The 17,171-nt window shown below is 44.3% G+C and overlaps 2 protein-coding genes across 5 annotated transcripts; one reads left to right on the plus strand and one right to left on the minus strand.

Moving 5' to 3' along the window:
- Positions 1–1,434: 1,434 nt before the first annotated feature.
- LOC134032149 (non-histone chromosomal protein HMG-14A-like) lies at positions 1,435–5,353 on the minus strand. Of its 4 annotated transcripts, none has more exons than XM_062475986.1 (6): positions 5,123–5,353; positions 4,139–4,168; positions 3,889–3,918; positions 3,207–3,251; positions 2,956–3,078; positions 1,435–2,349 (listed from the first exon to the last, which is right to left on the minus strand). In XM_062475986.1, the coding sequence occupies exons 1-6, from the start codon at positions 5,135–5,137 to the stop codon at positions 2,302–2,304; spliced, it is 291 nt and encodes a 96-aa protein (XP_062331970.1). In that variant the 5' UTR covers positions 5,138–5,353; the 3' UTR covers positions 1,435–2,301. The 4 variants fall into 4 exon arrangements, with proteins under 4 accessions (XP_062331970.1, XP_062331971.1, XP_062331968.1 ...); XM_062475987.1 differs by having other exon boundaries at positions 4,139–4,165; positions 5,123–5,347; XM_062475984.1 differs by having other exon boundaries at positions 3,207–3,254; positions 5,123–5,343.
- Positions 5,354–6,484: 1,131 nt separating this feature from the next.
- Positions 6,485–16,581, plus strand: sh3bgrl (SH3 domain binding glutamate-rich protein like). The gene is made up of 4 exons (XM_062475983.1): positions 6,485–6,722; positions 12,576–12,761; positions 13,270–13,350; positions 15,484–16,581. Exons 1-4 carry the CDS (start codon positions 6,678–6,680, stop codon positions 15,523–15,525), a joined length of 354 nt encoding a protein of 117 aa, XP_062331967.1. The 5' UTR covers positions 6,485–6,677; the 3' UTR covers positions 15,526–16,581.
- The last annotated feature ends 590 nt before the right edge of the window (positions 16,582–17,171 follow it).

Below are 17,171 nucleotides of genomic sequence, written 5' to 3' on the forward strand. Positions count from 1 at the left end.
AGAGTGAATGAAGCTGTATTGAATGGAAGTGAGCGAGGGAGTAGTTATCTAACTCACTGACGGAGCTCGCCAGGACTCAAAATAGCAGGGCCGTAGCGTACAAAGCACACTCCTGACATCTAGAGGCTGTACAGTGAAACAGCATGCCAAAATAAATCCTCACAAAATGGAGACTGCTCTCATATTGAGCCCTGGGCCCGGTTTGAATTGAAAAAATGCATCCGTCCTTTTTCCTTACTTCTGTATATTTTATCTCATATCACTGAATTCAGACCAGCTGTGGATAATTACTTAAAATGAAACCTGCCCTGTTGTGTCAAGGTTAGAAATGACCTTACAGAACATCTTTTGGAGGGGATATAGATTGACTGCTGTCACCATGAGGAGGTTGACTGTCAAGATGTCTCATCATAGTGAATAAAAACGTTCTACATGGCTAAGAGAAGCTTTTCTAGCTCATGATTATAAGCTTTATTAAGTTTATACGTGGGAGTTTAGACCAGGTCCTGTGTTTGAGGGACACCTGCGCCTCTGATGTAAAGTCAAAATCATTAAGCCTACTCCACAACATCTAGACAGAAATGATGGTTACTGTTTAGCTCGTAAAAACTCACGGACAGTCGTGCGCATGTATCAGTAACACTCCTTCAAAGCAGACAGAAGATGAAAGGAGGAATGAGACTAATGATGGGGGCGACTGCACAAACACAAAGCTCCCTATCAATATAGAGGCGCAGCAAGGTTGTATGACTCTCTCTCTTTCTCTCTCACACACACACACAAACCAGCTCTTTAGCTCCATTTAATTCTCTTCCACATCGGCTCAAGAGCCCACGCTTCCTCTGGAGGCATATTTTGGGGTGATGTCTGGAGCTGGTCTCTGATGGCCATAGAGTGACCTTGTGTGTGTGTATGGGTGTGTGAAATCAAAGTGGGTCATGGTGCTCACGCTCCACTTCCTTAGTTGTCTTTGTGTGTGTGTGTGAGGGGGGGGCTTGGGCAGAAAGGGGGGTAGTAGCCCAGGCAGGGCAGTGTGGATCCCACAAGGCCTTTCACTAGCACTGGCAACCACTCCATTGGGCTGCAGTGTATGCTTTTTTATCCACACTTACCACCATGCCAACCTGGCAGTCCTCTCTACAGCCTCCATCCCTTGTAGATTCTGTCTTTATTGAAGACAAGCTGTTGCCAGTCGGTACAGCCTCACAAACCCGTAGATTACATTGATGCAACACCATCTCAGGTATGACTATCTGCAGACTCCATTTTCGAAACTTTTCTTTAGCCAGTTTACATTCTTTGAAGAATGTAGAGTATGTGTGTGCGTTTATCTGACCAGTGTTGTGAAGATGCAGTCTTAGAAGACGGAGAAGCCACACAAGGACCAATGCCGGCACAAAACAACAACAACAAAAAGACTCAAATCACGAGCGGTTTGAGGAAAATTCCCAGGACTTCTTTTATTAAGAGAACTCCAGAACATAAGAGAAGGGATCAGACACCTGCAATTCGTCAAGAGAAGGTTCCAAATTCATCTTAAAAAAACCAGAGTTGTTTAGAAAAGCTGAACGGACAGCATAGATCGATGGTGGAGTGGGGGGGGGGGGGGTAGGGGGCTGTTTTAGACGGAGCGGGTTGTCAGTCGGCAGGGTCTAGGAGACAGGTTGGACGTGTCGCTGTTCCCGGAATGTTTCACATGTTCGTCTTCCTCTTTCTTATGGACAACACGCTTCAACATGCTTTTAACATGATTCAATGAAAAAAAAAAACAGGAACAAGAGACATAAGCGAAGGGAACTCACTGCACATATAGAGGTCAAAAAAAGAATCAGCCATATTTATGGGTGAACCGTTAATAACACACAAATAAGGTGGGGGCACATAGGGAACCGGGAAGAGGGGACAAGAACACACAACTCACAACTAAGCCAATCAGGGGGGTGGGGAGGAGGGAAGGAGGGGTGGGGTGGGGGGGACTCACTTCCTACACCAAACAAGCCTTCAACAATCATGAAATGCCATTTAAAAAAGATTTTAGTGTGTTCGTCTTGCTTGCAGACACTTTGATATGACCACTGCAAATCTGCAAGGTGCTTCCGTTATTCAGCGTTGCGTTTGTGCTAAAAATCTGTACGGATACTTATAAAATCATTGATAAAAATATTCCTCTGTTAACAATACGCCTTGGAGGGAAACCACGTGAGAGACTGAGGCGGGGGGGGGGGGGGGCTGGCTGGACTGAGGGGGGGCAGGGGTTGGAGGGTTTTGGGCTGGGGAGGGTGGAGGGGCGCGGCAGTGTTGCTACTCAGGCTTGGCCTCTTCTTTCTCTGCCTCCGGAGCTGCCTCCACCTGTGGGATGGGGACAAGGGTGAAACACGTCAGTACACGGCACCAAACACAGCCTGGACTGTGCGTTCTCGCTGCCAGAGAGAGGAGTGTCAGACATCGATCAACCTATGCTACAACTTCACATGGAGCGCCTCGCCTCACACACCTTTGGTATGGCGCTCTACTGAAACGTGCCTTTTGTTCTGCTGTACTCTGTAGGATAAGACTACACTAGGTCCCTAGAAATCTGTAATCAGGGGTTTTCAGATGGTCTTGAGTCTCATATCTGGAGATTTTGCTGATTTGTGCCCATCCAAAAGTTATACACCTCCCTTGCTGGTCTCCACCAACCAATTATTTAAGTAGTCTGCTCCTAATGCTTTCTAGATTACTTTCTTCTGTCTATAGAAGTCAGGTGGCTAAGTGGTGAGGGAATCGGGCTAGTAATCCGAAGGTTGCCAGTTCGATTCCCGGTCATGCCGACTGACGTTGTGTCCTTGGGCAAGGCACTTCACCCTACTTGCCTCGGGGGAGAATGTCCCTGTACTTACTGTAAGTCGCTCTGGATAAGAGCGTCTGCTAAATGACTAAATGTAAATGTCTATAATGTGTGTGTGCGTGTAGTACCTCGTTGGTCTTGGCCTCTCCATTCTCAGAGTGGTTCTCCTCGTTGGCCTCTGCCTCTGCGTTCTCCTTCGCCTTGCTCTTGGTCTTCTTGTCCTCCTTCTTGTCGTTCACTACCTTCTCTTTCTGCAAGGGGGGGGGGGCACAGAACATGTCAATACTGAAACCACAGAAAATTATCCTTGCACATGTGAGAGACTAACCCAGGGAGTTAACCTTCAGGGGTCAGGAGGTGATGTTATCTGTATTCTTACCTTGGCTGCCTTCTTGGCCTTTGGCTCCGGTTTAGGAGGGACTGGCTTCTATGGAGATGGTTAACAGATATGATGATAACTCCTGAACACTACATCATCACAGTACCAGAAACTGATTGACAGACCCAAAACTATAACTGCTTTTAAATCACTTGTGTGTTGTTTAGATGTAAATCCTCTGTAATACTGTCCAGACATATTAATCATACATTTTAGAGCAACCTTACCTATATCAGACTTACAGAAGATATTTTATGTATGTATTATTTATTAATAGTGTAACTTCATCAGTAACTTATAATAAGGGGTGTATTGGTTGAATTAGCTGATAAGTGATCTGCATAAATGTGTAAGTAAGAGTATGGTGATTAATCTCTACAAATTTCAGAGGCAATTACCTACTACTGATGTTATTACAGTGCTTATATTAATCATATATCAGATTATGTGTGTGTAAAAGTCATGTTTAGCCATTTTTTAATGTTCACAGGTATATTTGAATGTAATAAGATGTTTTACACTTCAAAAACAGATTTTATAGCTGTTTAAATACTTAGTTATCTATTGTTTAGCTGTTTATGTGTGCTACAACTTTGTTTCGAGTTATACATTATTATAATCTGTTTGTTAGTGTGGCATTTTAGTTTTGGGGATGTATTTCTGGCAGAGATATGTTTCCTACCGCTGATAACCGAAGGGATCTCCTCTGGGGCTGAAACAGTAGGTATAAAACATAATTACAACTTTATTAGAACTTTGTTACAACTACACAAACATGCATGAAGCAGTTTGGCATATATTATATCATAATTACACGTAATGAGTCTGTGTGACCCCAACTAAACAACAATATCTTATCCAATTTGTTGAATTCTGATTATTTTAAACTAATAAAGATCTTAGGGAAGTTGTTAGATATGCGGCCATCTTACCTCCTCCTTAATGTCCCCATCTCCTCCCTGTTGATCAAAAAGACAGATTCATAGGTTAAAAAAAGAGACAATTTGGATTATTTCATTGCGTGGACATAATAGGCCACTGTAGTGATGACAAACCTTCTTAAGGTGCTAAAATGGCATATTATGAACAAATGTAAAGGCCTTACAAAAACTTTTCGAAATCAGATGAAAATGGTATATAACTTGGAAAATATCTAGTTTTATGGCAAGAAATACTTGGTTTATTACATTGTGATAATAATGTTGAAGTATATTTAAAGACCATAATCACTTTAACATGTGAGACCAGATCTAGAGGTCCTTAAGTCTTCACCTTCCTTTCTTACTTCATCTCTCTCTCATTTAATGGATCTCCTTTTGAAAACTCGCGCGGGAGGGTTTAGGCAAGGGGGAGGAGCTCAGACAAAGCTCTATAGCACCACCAGGCGGTTAAAGGACGCCATCGCAGCCATTAGGGACCACGAACAAAGAGAAAAAATATAAGATTTTATCGAAATACGACGACGAAGACAGATTTTTACATTCGTAATACTAACTAGAGATACCAATGGGTTTTCTCAAAGCAGTTTTGGGCAGAATGGGGGGCATTTGACGTTAACTGAACCGTTTGTTCTCGAGAGGTCGGCGACGAAAGAAGACTTGGGCTGCAAAGCATGGCTGCTGCTTGTGCTTTAACTGCATGGAGACCGAAAGAGACTTCTGACTCCCCAAAGGACAGCGGCTCATAGGAGAAAAACAGAGGTTGCAGCCCTCTTGTGTGCAGGAAAATATTCATTCAAACGTACAAAAAATATATATTATTTCTAGAAAATACTCTCAAAATACCGTCGATATATTTGTCGAGGAAATTAGGTTATAATTAAGTAATGGTTGAGAAGGATGGCTTCATAATCATTTGCATGGTATCAATAGCTGTCTACTTCGTAGACCCATCTAAATCATTAGCAGAATACGTACCTTTCTCTTGGGCATGTTGAATTCTTGGAGAATCTCGTACAAACACAACTAGAAACTGTTTTATTCAGTGGTGAGTTCAGTGCATGTAAAGAAGGCGAGTGTCTCCCTGTGCGCGGCAGTGTAGTAAACACACAGGAACAGAGAGGCGAGTGGTTGAATGGGGGGAGGGGTGCGGCTAAAGACATGATTGATAGGCCCTGAACCAATCAGCGAACGACATTCGAGGCTGCAGAACACTTGGAATGTTGGAGCCACCGGTGAGGTGTTTGCAAGGGGAGTGGAGATAATAGAAAATAAAATTATGAAATGATATAATTTAGCCATATAACAGAAGAAAGAATACCATAAACGCCCTAGTGGCCTCAATTCATTCCTTTTTTACTGTTTAATATCACTCGAACTCAGATAAAACATGGTTCTGAATTCCATGCATCCTGCACGTCTAAAAACCAATTTAATACTCTAAATCTGCCCAGATTTTGAGAGAAATAGAGCACTATTTCGGCTCAGCGCTCGAGTCCAATATGGCGCCCTTCTTCCTCGACACATTTTTTGTTTGTCGGCTTTCCTAAATTCATCTGAGGAGAGAGGAGGCTTGCGTCGCCACTGTCAGGCGCCTGTAGGTGGCTGTAAAGCGCCTAACATGAGTGATGTTGACCACTGGTAGGCTAATACTTGCTGTGCTTCTAGCGGCCTATCAGCGCATCTGATCTAAGTCTCTCTCTAGCTATTGGAAATCACTGCAGTAGGACTCCTTCTCTCGGTTACAACGGACAATTTAGGTTATTCTTAATGAATAGGGCAACTGTTCGTTTGCAAGAATGACAACTCAAATGACTTGGATATGCGATGGTAGGCCATGTTGCCTACAAAGAAAATAAACAACGTAAACCCTCTGCGGTAGCTTATGGTGCCACCGGAGGGCGTCCAAATTCTACCCACCCGACGGGGTGGAAGTAGTCTACCACTCAAATGAGCTCTTATAATAGTTCAAATTTAACATCGAACGTTAGTTTCTTCTGGTAGATTAAATCACATTTGTGTAACTTTAATGTATGACCTTTTATAACCTGTAGCTAATTCTTGTTGTAAATCTGTCGTAGGTGCCAGACGGTGGACATGGGAAGTAAGCCATATTTTAGGGCAGGGTATATCCTTAACGTTTGTGTTTTCCTGCTCCCGTGTTAAATAACACATCTATTGCGTATTCTATCAAGTAGGCCTATTTAGAGCCAACATGAAACATTAGTGCAAACAAAAATAATGAAAAATTCGTCAACGAGTGGGACTGAGAGAGATAGAGAGGAAGAAAGAAAGAAATAAAGAAAGGGGCGGGGAGGGAAAAGAGAGGCGGAGAAAGAATGTGAGGTCCATCAAGCGTTGAGTTGTAGCATTTGCGCAGACTAATCTGCGCTGTTGCTACCAGGATTTGACTTCAAGTTGTTTTATCTGAGTCAGTCATCTCTTCAAGATTAATTCAAAATTGCCTTCTTTCAAAGGAAAAAAAAAACAAGCTACATTACTGGACCATCGTCTGTGTCAGGGATTCAAGAACATGGTGATCAAAGTGTACATAGCATCGTCCTCTGGCTCCACTTCGGTAAGGAAAAAGAGAACAAAATAATATGAATAAACTTTTGCATTGGCCTGGCATACGCAGGATGCTGTCGTTGATCCTGAGTATGCAGGGCGTTTGTGATGTAGCTTACTTGGACCTGTCGTAATAGTTTACAAACAATTGTCAGATATTGTTTTATAGTTCATTAATTGGCTGTATCTGTTTTAGTATCATCAGCATCATCCCCACTGTAAGTGTAGTAAAATAGATTGTGCAAGTAAATCAGTAACTGCATTAAAACACACTGGCCTCTTTTCATTAGAAAGTGTGATACAGGGACAAATGCTCTCTCTCTCTCTCTCTCTCTCTCTCTCTCTCTCTCTCTCTCTCTCTCTCTCTCTCTCTCTCTCTCTCTCTCTCTCTCTCTCTCTAGTACACCACAGGAGTTAGAGAGGAAGTTAGAAGTGCACTTCTCTCTAAATAAGGGGACGTCTCACTCTGCAGCTGTTAGTTAAGGCAGAGTCTATGTCAGCTTGTTTCCTGGCATGACAGTGGGTGGTTCTCTGTGAAAATGGGCCTGTTGTCAGTTGTCAACAGTTTGCAGGGGTAGACAGACGAACAACTAAGAGTCCACCAACTGTTACAGTGTATGTAGGGAATGAGAGGTAATCTGTACAGGGAGGAGTGGAGGCAGAAGCTGCAGCCATAAAGGAGTGGCACCGACTCGAGCTACGCTGCTGACATATTTGGACATCACTCCTGGAGTGGAAAGAAAGCCAGTTCATTACATGTTGTATACAGCAGTCCACTCTCTTTCTCCCCACTCCTGTCCTCTCCTCTCTGTAATAGGACCATCAGCTGTAGACATGTGGGTTCCACCCTTACAGACACCCTTACAGCGGAATGATGCAATCCTCATGGGACCTCAGTTATACAGCTGGAGCTCAGGAACTGTCAGTTACAGCCTCTTGAAGACCTGCTGAGACTGTTTTAAGGCTGTTTCGGCCTTAAAACAGCCTTTTTCGAGTCCTCAGCACCCAACTCAGAAACAATGGTGTTTAGGAGGGCTATGCTTTTTTACTGCATTGTTGACAGTATTCATGCTGTTGTAGACATTTGCCCTCAGAAATACAGTATAGTTCTACAGTAAAGCCTGAGTCATGCTTGTAATAACACATTGATAACGCATTGGTAATAAGACAGCAGTTAACAGTTCCCAGACAACTCTGGCATCACTGCACTGAAGCTATCTGGGAGAGTGCATTACTGGTCATTGATTTGTTGTTTAGAGTGTGTGCAACTGTCTGGCAGAGGACACACAGACAAAGATACACACACAAACACACACGCATTCTCACTCATTGTGACAAGCAGCAGTCTCTTCATATTTCACTCTGCATCTGTCCTGTTCTATCAGTCTGAAAGAGTTCCCATTTGTTCCCACAAAATGTGTAGTAATCACATGTAGTCAACTCTAATGTAGTTAAGTCTCATTGGAAAAACACAGATTCAAAGTCATGATCAAACAAATCACAACAGAGTCTCTCCAGCTGAGTCCATGCGTCCATCCCAGTGTATGAATATCTATTGCCCTATGAGGATAGTACCCAGGCACGGTAACCCCCAATGCCCCCTACCCCCATTTACCAAAAAAAAGAAGGGACCAGCCACAATGGGCCCTAGAGCTGATGTCCTCCTGGTTAGTCACAGCCCAGTGAGCCAGTCAGTGACAGTGGCTCTACTACCAGATCCCATGGCCTCCTTTACTAAAACACTGTCCATATAGTAGTACTCATGTGACTCTGTCTAGATGAAAGCATCTTCTAATTAATGCAAATGACATGCCTTTATGACACAAAGACACTGTTTATACTGTAAATTTCTTTCGCTTCCTTATCAGGTGACCTCTGCCAACCCAATCTGTCCAATCAGAGGGCCCCTCCCTGCAGACTGAGTAAATCAGATGAAGTTAAACAGAATGTTCACCCTAGGTTACCACGGTAAGGTTGCCTGTGTGTGTTCTAACCCAATCACACAGCCGGCTAACCCAATCACACCAAGAATGCATCCACCCATAATGGGCTGTAAATTTAGCAGAGAGAGTGAAGGAAGGAAAGAGAGGAGGGGAGAGAGGTGGAGTGGTGAAAGAAAAGCATAAAGGTCTCATATCTCTGGGGCTCTAAAGAACAAGTTATTGCCAGTCATCACATTTCAGAGAGAGAGAAAGAGAGAGCGAGAGCGAAAGAGTGAGAAAACCAGAGAGAGTGAGATTTTTGAAAGTTGGCCAGAGGAATGCTTCAGAATGAACACTTGACCCACTAAGACAGTCTTGCATTAGATATTTCCTGAATGTGGACAGAACTTAGCCTTGCCCAGAGAAACAATTTTGTAAATTGATAATAAATTGTTAGATTTAAGCAAGATGGCAACACCTATAACTATAGCCTATTAGAGGGCAAGATCAAGCCACATCCCTCTTCGTCTATCCAGACCTTCTAGATTAAGAAGGCAAATGGGCTGAGGTGGGCATTGTTCCTGCAACAACTTGGTCCTGATATGAGGCCTGAACAGGGGCATGCTACCCCTCACCTCCTGCCTCCCCCTCAAGATTTGACCTGCCAAAAAGTGGCCCACAGAGAGGATGTCATCCTGGTTAGTCACAGCCCAGTAATCCATACCCGCCAGTGTGAGTAACCAGCAGAGAAGAACAGTCCTACTGCCCCAGAGGGGCTGCTCATGTTACAGTGGTGCTGTGATCACCGTGTGTGGATGTGGTCCTAGCCCCGGAAGATCACTAAGTGTGTCCTACCAGAGGGCCTCAAACCCGGGTTAGAGGACAGATACAGGGGCCGTGACGGAGCCCTTCTGTAACAAGCAGCTACAAGGATCTGGAGAGAGGGAGAGTGACTAGGAGAGAGAGAGACAGAGGGGAGTATTGTTTGAAAATGCAGGATGTTGGCTCCACCTGTAGATAAACATGATGTAATTAGGGACCTGATGGAATAAGGACAAAGTCCTATAACAACATGACAGCTTTTTACTGCATCATTTTCACTCATCATCTTTTCACCCTTTCTTACTCTATGTCAACACTTATATTACAACCGCCAGTACGCAAAGTACAAGTTTATACTACAGTAATTCAACTTAGGACTATGAATGTGTGTGCTTGTGGATGGGTTAATACGTGATTTAAGGGAGGCTGTTGGTATTTTTGTGTAGTGTGTGTGTGAGAGAGATGTCTGAGTAAGGATCCTCCCCACAGTGAGTGTAGCTCTGGGGAGAGGTACTGTAGGTGTAAGTTTAACCATGTGCTGTGAAACCTGGCTGCTATGAGACAGTGTGGAGATCAAGCTGTGTTCGAGTCCTGAACAGTCAGGACTCGAACTTCGACTCAGCTACTCCTGATACAGGTCTCACACCCAGTTGTCTGTGAAACTGTTCAAACCAGAACAAATGGGATCTGACCTTCCTAACATCCCTCTGCTGACAGACAGGTATTGATCGGAGTCTGTGTTAAGTCACATCTATATGTGGTAGCCAGCTAGGCTATGTTTACAGCTCAAAGGAATTGATTTGGTCTGGGTTAGATTGATCTAGTGACTGAGTCATGTGATGCATTACCGCAGCTATTTTTGTTGTTTACAGTAAACCGTAGAAGTATTCAGGCAGAGGCATAATCTTAATCATAAATTTATCTTCACATCCATTCATTCTTGTCCAAATTGGGTAACCCTTTTATAGATTATAGTCTTTGTTGTGTGTCCAATTTTAGAAGCTTGAATGTATTTTACTGTATGCACTATTTGCATTATTTATTTGTATATTTGCATTATTTGTGCATGCAAAGATTTGGGCGTCTGATCTCAAGTCAAAGCTTTTCATTTGCCAGTTAAAGCCTGTTGTATCCTACCGAGTTTCCAACAGGAACTACAACTATGGAGTCAATCCAGGTCTCATGCTGTAGAGCTGGCAGGACATGCTTGTGTTACGGGTTGGAACGCCTTATCAGGTCAGACTGTAGGCATACTGTAAGTAGAGCAGAAGTACAGCTTTGATAGACTGATACAAATCAATCATTAACAATCTGATAAACAGTAAGATTGTATGTAGGTTTCACAGGCACCCATACTCAACACTGGTTAGAACCACCTTGGACCACATTGCATCTAGCACACTTTAGGTGTTGCCACAACTGGTTTACTTATACACTCTGGTGTAGTACATCTGACCAGATAGTCATTTTCTCCACAAGTCCACATGTAGCAAGCAAATGTTGAAAACAGTAGTGCTCTAAATGATTTAAACAGGAGATTACAAGTTGTGTCTGTTAAAGCAGGACCAGCCTCTAGTCTAGCCTGACCCTAACCCATATAGTTCTGTTTTTCATCTCATCTCTCTCTCTCTCTCTCTCTCTCTCTCTCTCTCTCTCTCTCTCTCTCTCTCTCTCTCTCTCTCTCTCTCTCTCTCTCTCTCTCTGCCCATGTTACACACTGCACTAAATCCGTCCTTCCTTTCAGCATTCCTAAGTGAGCCAGCAGAGATAAAGGGGGGGGGGGGGGGGGGAAAGAGAGAAACGAAAAGTTGTTTATCGCCACTCCCTCAGGAGGGGGGAGGGGGTGTCGGTCTACCAGCAGCACATAGGAGGGACGGAGGGAGATGGAGAGAAGGGGGGAGCGAAACAGAAACAAGGAAGAGGAAAAGAAGGGGATTCTCGCTGTGCAATTAGAGTGGGGAGGCAGATGGCAGGTTGCCAAGTTCCCTGCCAAATTAATTTAGCCTGGCACCAGGACAATGAAGGCTTGTTAGGGGAACGGCTAGAGAAGGGAAGACAGGAGTGTAGGAGAAAAGACAGAAGGAGAAGAGGGCGGTGTAGAGAGAAGAGTGCAAGCGGGTGAGGAGAGAAGAAATGATGGAGGACAAAGAGAATGTGAGGGGAGACCCCAAACGCTTCTGACTGGTCTCAGAGTGTGTGTGTGTGTGTGTGTGTGTGTGGACTGACCGTTCTACATGATGGCCCAGGTCTGCCCGAGGGAGCGCTGGGGGGGAGGGATGGGGTGCGCATGGAGAACAGGCTGTGAGTGCTTCAGGACTTTGGCCTGCGGAGGAGGACAATCATTGAGGGATTCAGACAGTGGAACTGTTCATCTGTTGAGAACATCCAGCCAACAGCGTCATTCCCATCGCCTCTTATCACACTCCATAGAGAGACGCGCTAATCCACTGGTGTCTGTGGGAGTGTGTGCACAGACAGACAATAGATGCGTTGTTTTTATAACTCCTAATCACAAACCTTTGTACCCGCCCTCCACGTGTGTCCTTCCGTGTGTTTATGTGTGAGTGTGTGTGTGTGTGTGTATGTATGTGTGAGGGTGTCTGTGCGTGTGTGTGTGTGTGCGTGTACTTTTTGAACGCTGCAAGAAGCAGAGTTGGCCATGTGTCTCCCTGTAGCTGGCCTTATTTGGCGTGTTTGACCACTTGCCTCCTCCTGACTACCAGAGGACTGCTGGCTTCCGTCTGTCCTTATAGGGCCATCTTCCCCCTTACACACACCCACCCTCCCCACGACGGCCCTGATTGGACTGTAGTCTCATACCCCGGCCCACACACACATAAACACAGACACACACCTGCTAAATATCGGACATCCACTGTGTACAGAGGATGCTGTCTCTAGTAGGAAAGTGGCAATACCCCACCATGTAGAGTATATTTAGTTTATACTACAGTGTTTCACTTGGCCTAAGATGAGTATGTTTCAGAGACCAGTTTCTGTTCTGTGTGCTCTAACCAACAACTTTTCTTCCCCTTTCCCCCGCTGCCCTCCTCCCTCAACTTCCTCCCTAATCCCCCTCTCGACTCCCTCCCTCCCCCACCCCCCTTCACCCCTTCCAGATTAAGAAACAGCAGCAGGATGTGATGGGGTTCCTGGCGGCCAATAAGATTGAGTTTGAGGAGTGTGACATAGCGGCCAATGAAGACAACAGGAAGTGGATGAGGGAGAACGTTCCGGAGGAATCGCGGCCTGCTGCGGGGAACCCCCTCCCCCCACAGATATTCAATGAGAGCAAATACTGTGGGGTGAGGGCCAAACGCACACACCCTCACACACACTGTAACATGCCCACAGAGAATCTGCCTATCTATGTGTCTGTACACACACACCTGAGTAAACACTTCTATTGAGTGTATTTGCATATCACTTCCCCCAAAAAACGCGCACACCCTGTGGATACTCAAATTGTGTACCTGAGCAGCATGATACTGCTGAATGCCTTTAATGAGTACTCCTCCAACAGGTCTTGCATGTGTCCTTTATGCTTTTCCTATAATAGACCAGCTTAGAATAGAGCCATCACAGCTACGCAGAGCTTGTCGATTCAGTGTAGCAATGAATGGATGTCCCCTTTTAGTGCTGGTAATGCCTGAATGACCTGTATACAGAGATATAGCTTCAGGACACTCACAGCTGTGGTAGAATTTGTGCATGCCTGAAGTGCTTGACCACTGTGTCCATTCAGGTCTTTTAGGTGATAAAGCTTCAGTTTCCGTTCAGTTCATAAACAGCTCTTCTGTTCTCCTCCCTCAGAACTATGAGGCGTTCTTTGATGCCAGAGAGGACAATGCTGTCTACGCCTTCCTGGGGCTGACCGCCCCGCCTGGCTCCAAGGTACATCACCTTAACACCACCCATACCATACTACCAAAACACCATCCATACCATACTACCAAAACACCACCCATACCATACTACCAAAACACCATCCATACCATACTACCAAAACACCATCCATACCATACTACCAAAACACCACCCATACCATACTACCAAAACACCATCCATACCATACTACCAAAACACCACCCATACCATACTACCAAAACACCACCCATACCATACTACCAAAACACCATCCATACCATACTACCAAAACACCACCCATACCATACTACCAAAACACCATCCATACCATACTACCAAAACACCACCCATACCATACTACCAAAACACCACCCATACCATACTACCAAAACACCATCCATACCATACTACCAAAACACCATCCATACCATACTACCAAAACACCACCCATATCATACTACCAAAACACCATCCATACCATACTACCAAAACACCATCCATACCATACTACCCAAACACCATCCATACCATACTACCAAAACACCACCCATACCATACTACCAAAACACCACCCATACCATACTACCAAAACACCACCCATACCATACTACCAAAACACCATCCATACCATACTACCAAAACACCACCCATACCATACTACCAAAACACCACCCATACCATACTACCAAAACACCATCCATACCATACTACCAAAACACCACCCATACCATACTACCAAAACACCATCCATACCATACTACCAAAACACCACCCATACCATACTACCAAAACACCACCCATACCATACTACCAAAACACCATCCATACCATACTACCAAAACACCAACCATACCATACTACCAAAACACCACCCATACCATACTACCAAAACACCATCCATACCATACTACCAAAACAACACCCATATCATACTACCAAAACAACACCCATACCATACTACCAAAACACCATCCATACCATACTACCAAAACACCACCCATACCATCCTACCAAGACACCACCCATACCATACTACCAAGACACCACCCATACCATACTACCAAAACACCACCCATACCATCCTACCAAGACACCACCCATACCATACTACCAAAACACCACCCATACCATCCTACCAAGACACCACCCATACCATACTACCAAAACACCACCCATACCATCCTACCAAGACACCACCCATACCATACTACCAAAACACCATCCATACCATCCTACCAAGACACCACCCATACCATACTACCAAAACACCACCCATACCATACTACCAAAACACCATCCATACCATACTACCAAAACAACACCCATATCATACTACCAAAACAACACCCATACCATACTACCAAAACACCATCCATACCATACTACCAAAACACCACCCATACCATCCTACCAAGACACCACCCATACCATACTACCAAGACACCACCCATACCATACTACCAAAACACCACCCATACCATCCTACCAAGACACCACCCATACCATACTACCAAAACACCACCCATACCATCCTACCAAGACACCACCCATACCATACTACCAAAACACCACCCATACCATCCTACCAAGACACCACCCATACCATACTACCAAAACACCATCCATACCATCCTACCAAGACACCACCCATACCATACTACCAAAACACCACCCATACCATACTACCAAAACACCATCCATACCATACTACCAAAACAACACCCATATCATACTACCAAAACAACACCCATACCATACTACCAAAACACCATCCATACCATACTACCAAAACACCACCCATACCATCCTACCAAGACACCACCCATACCATACTACCCAAACACCTCACATAACTCTCTCTCTTTCTGTACCTCTCTCTTTCTCTCTGGCAACTTGGCACCCTCTCTCTGCCTTACACGGTCCTGCAGAGAAGTTAGACCGTCACCTTAGAGACTGGGGGGGGGGGGGGTTTCCTCAGTTAAACATAAGCTGCATATAAAAAGCAATACCATCCATAAGTCTACATGAATGGAAATTAATTTCTCTCTCCTCTATCCACCTTTCTCTTTCTTTTTGTATTTCTCTTTCTCTCTCGCTCCATTTCTCTGTCCCACACTCTCTCTCTCTCCCTCTCTCTCGCTCTCTCTCCCTGTGCTACAGGAGGCCGAGGCTCTTGCCAAGAGAGAAAAGGAGCAGCAGTAGCCAAACTGTGACCCTCAAAACACAAAAAACACCCAACCTAGAACCAGGACCGGAGGACCGCTAACGTCACGTCGCCCCACTTCCGTCTCCAATCATACTAGCTCTTCAATTATGTCTTGAATGTTTTTATCATTGATGTTGTTTTGTAATCTTTGTTCAGCTGTGCCTTATGCGATCAGCTGAGCGCGAGGTACTAGAGCTGGGGATGATGTGAAACTAGCAACAACCCTCTGTTCCGCCATCACACCTCAGCCCTATTGGTCGATCTGTTAGAATGTTCAAATGTGTGGCATCTTTTTTTTATGTGTACTTGCACAAACAGACATGAGAAATTGTGTGCACACTTAGAATGATACTCAAAACTAGTATCTGCCATAGATGGGATAGACACAGACCTGAGTTGCTCACATGGGTTTGTCAGGATGGATCAACATGTTACGTTTTCTGGTAACGTGATCAGTGTTGATCGTTTAAATGAATGCTTCAGGTCTGGCCAGTCCTCCCACCAGAATCCTTAGCACCTTCGTCAAGAGTTATTTTATACCAAGGACCCTTTCTTAATAATTTGATTAGCTCTATATTGTTTTATTACTGTTTTGATAGCAAGGTATTTTCTTTGAAATGTGATGAAACGAGACAACATGCCAAATCTTAATCTGTAAAGGGAGCGGGGAGGAGAGCGGAGTTGTTTTGATGTAAACATTCATCATTGTCAATGGGTAAAGGTGTGCATGCGGCGATAATCATAGTTTTGTTCGTTTTCAACATTTTCCTGTCAAAGCTGTAGTGTGTCATCATCTGCTTGGTCCTTCTGAGGCCTGCTGCCCTCAGCTGAGGCAGACACACAGGTTCCTCACGTATACTCTAGCTCAGTAAACAGTAACATCTTTAAGAGCGAACTCCATTGAGACGATCTCTCTCTCCTCTCTGCCCTCTCTTTTTCTCTCGATCAATCTCATTCTCTTTCTCAATGTCTCCCTCCTCTCTTTTGTCTACCCTCCCGCTTCCCTATGATAGTCTTATTTTTGTGTACAATAAAGATTTGAGTTTACAAAAGCTTGAGTTTCATTCACATCCTGGAAGGCAATGCCCCTTAGAGTTTTCAGTGTATTTTAAACACAAAATAATAATCTGAACCTTTCGAACCATGAAGGAGTTCCTCCTAGTCACGAGCGTATATGTTTAAGGGAAGTTGATGTAAGAGCTTCAAACCAGACAATTCCGTACTTCAAACACCAAGCACCCCATGTTAGCCAGGTAAGCTAAAGGCGATGCTTTTGACTGTTTCTTACTTTCGAATATAGTTCATGTAAGCCTAAATGGATTAATTCACTCATGAGTAGAATGTTATATTTCTTCCAGCGAATGAGCTTTCAGTTTCCGAAAGGAAAGTGTTACATGAGGTCCAAGGAACTTCCTCCTGTTTTCACAGTTCAAAAACCTCAGAATTTGTCTTGATAACGGTTGTAGATCTTTGCTGCAGCAAATAGGTTCATAGCCAACCTTGGTGTGTAGAAGTTACCTAGAATGCCTGGAGTGTAAACAAGTGTGGTAATGTCTGTGTCTAGCACAATCCTGGGAACCACAATATCTCATCATTAGTGCTCCCTTCATCCCTTCATACGTTTTTACGTAATTCACATTCG

Source organism: Osmerus eperlanus, chromosome 13 (assembly GCF_963692335.1).
Source record: "Osmerus eperlanus chromosome 13, fOsmEpe2.1, whole genome shotgun sequence".
Taxonomy (NCBI): domain Eukaryota; kingdom Metazoa; phylum Chordata; class Actinopteri; order Osmeriformes; family Osmeridae; genus Osmerus; species Osmerus eperlanus.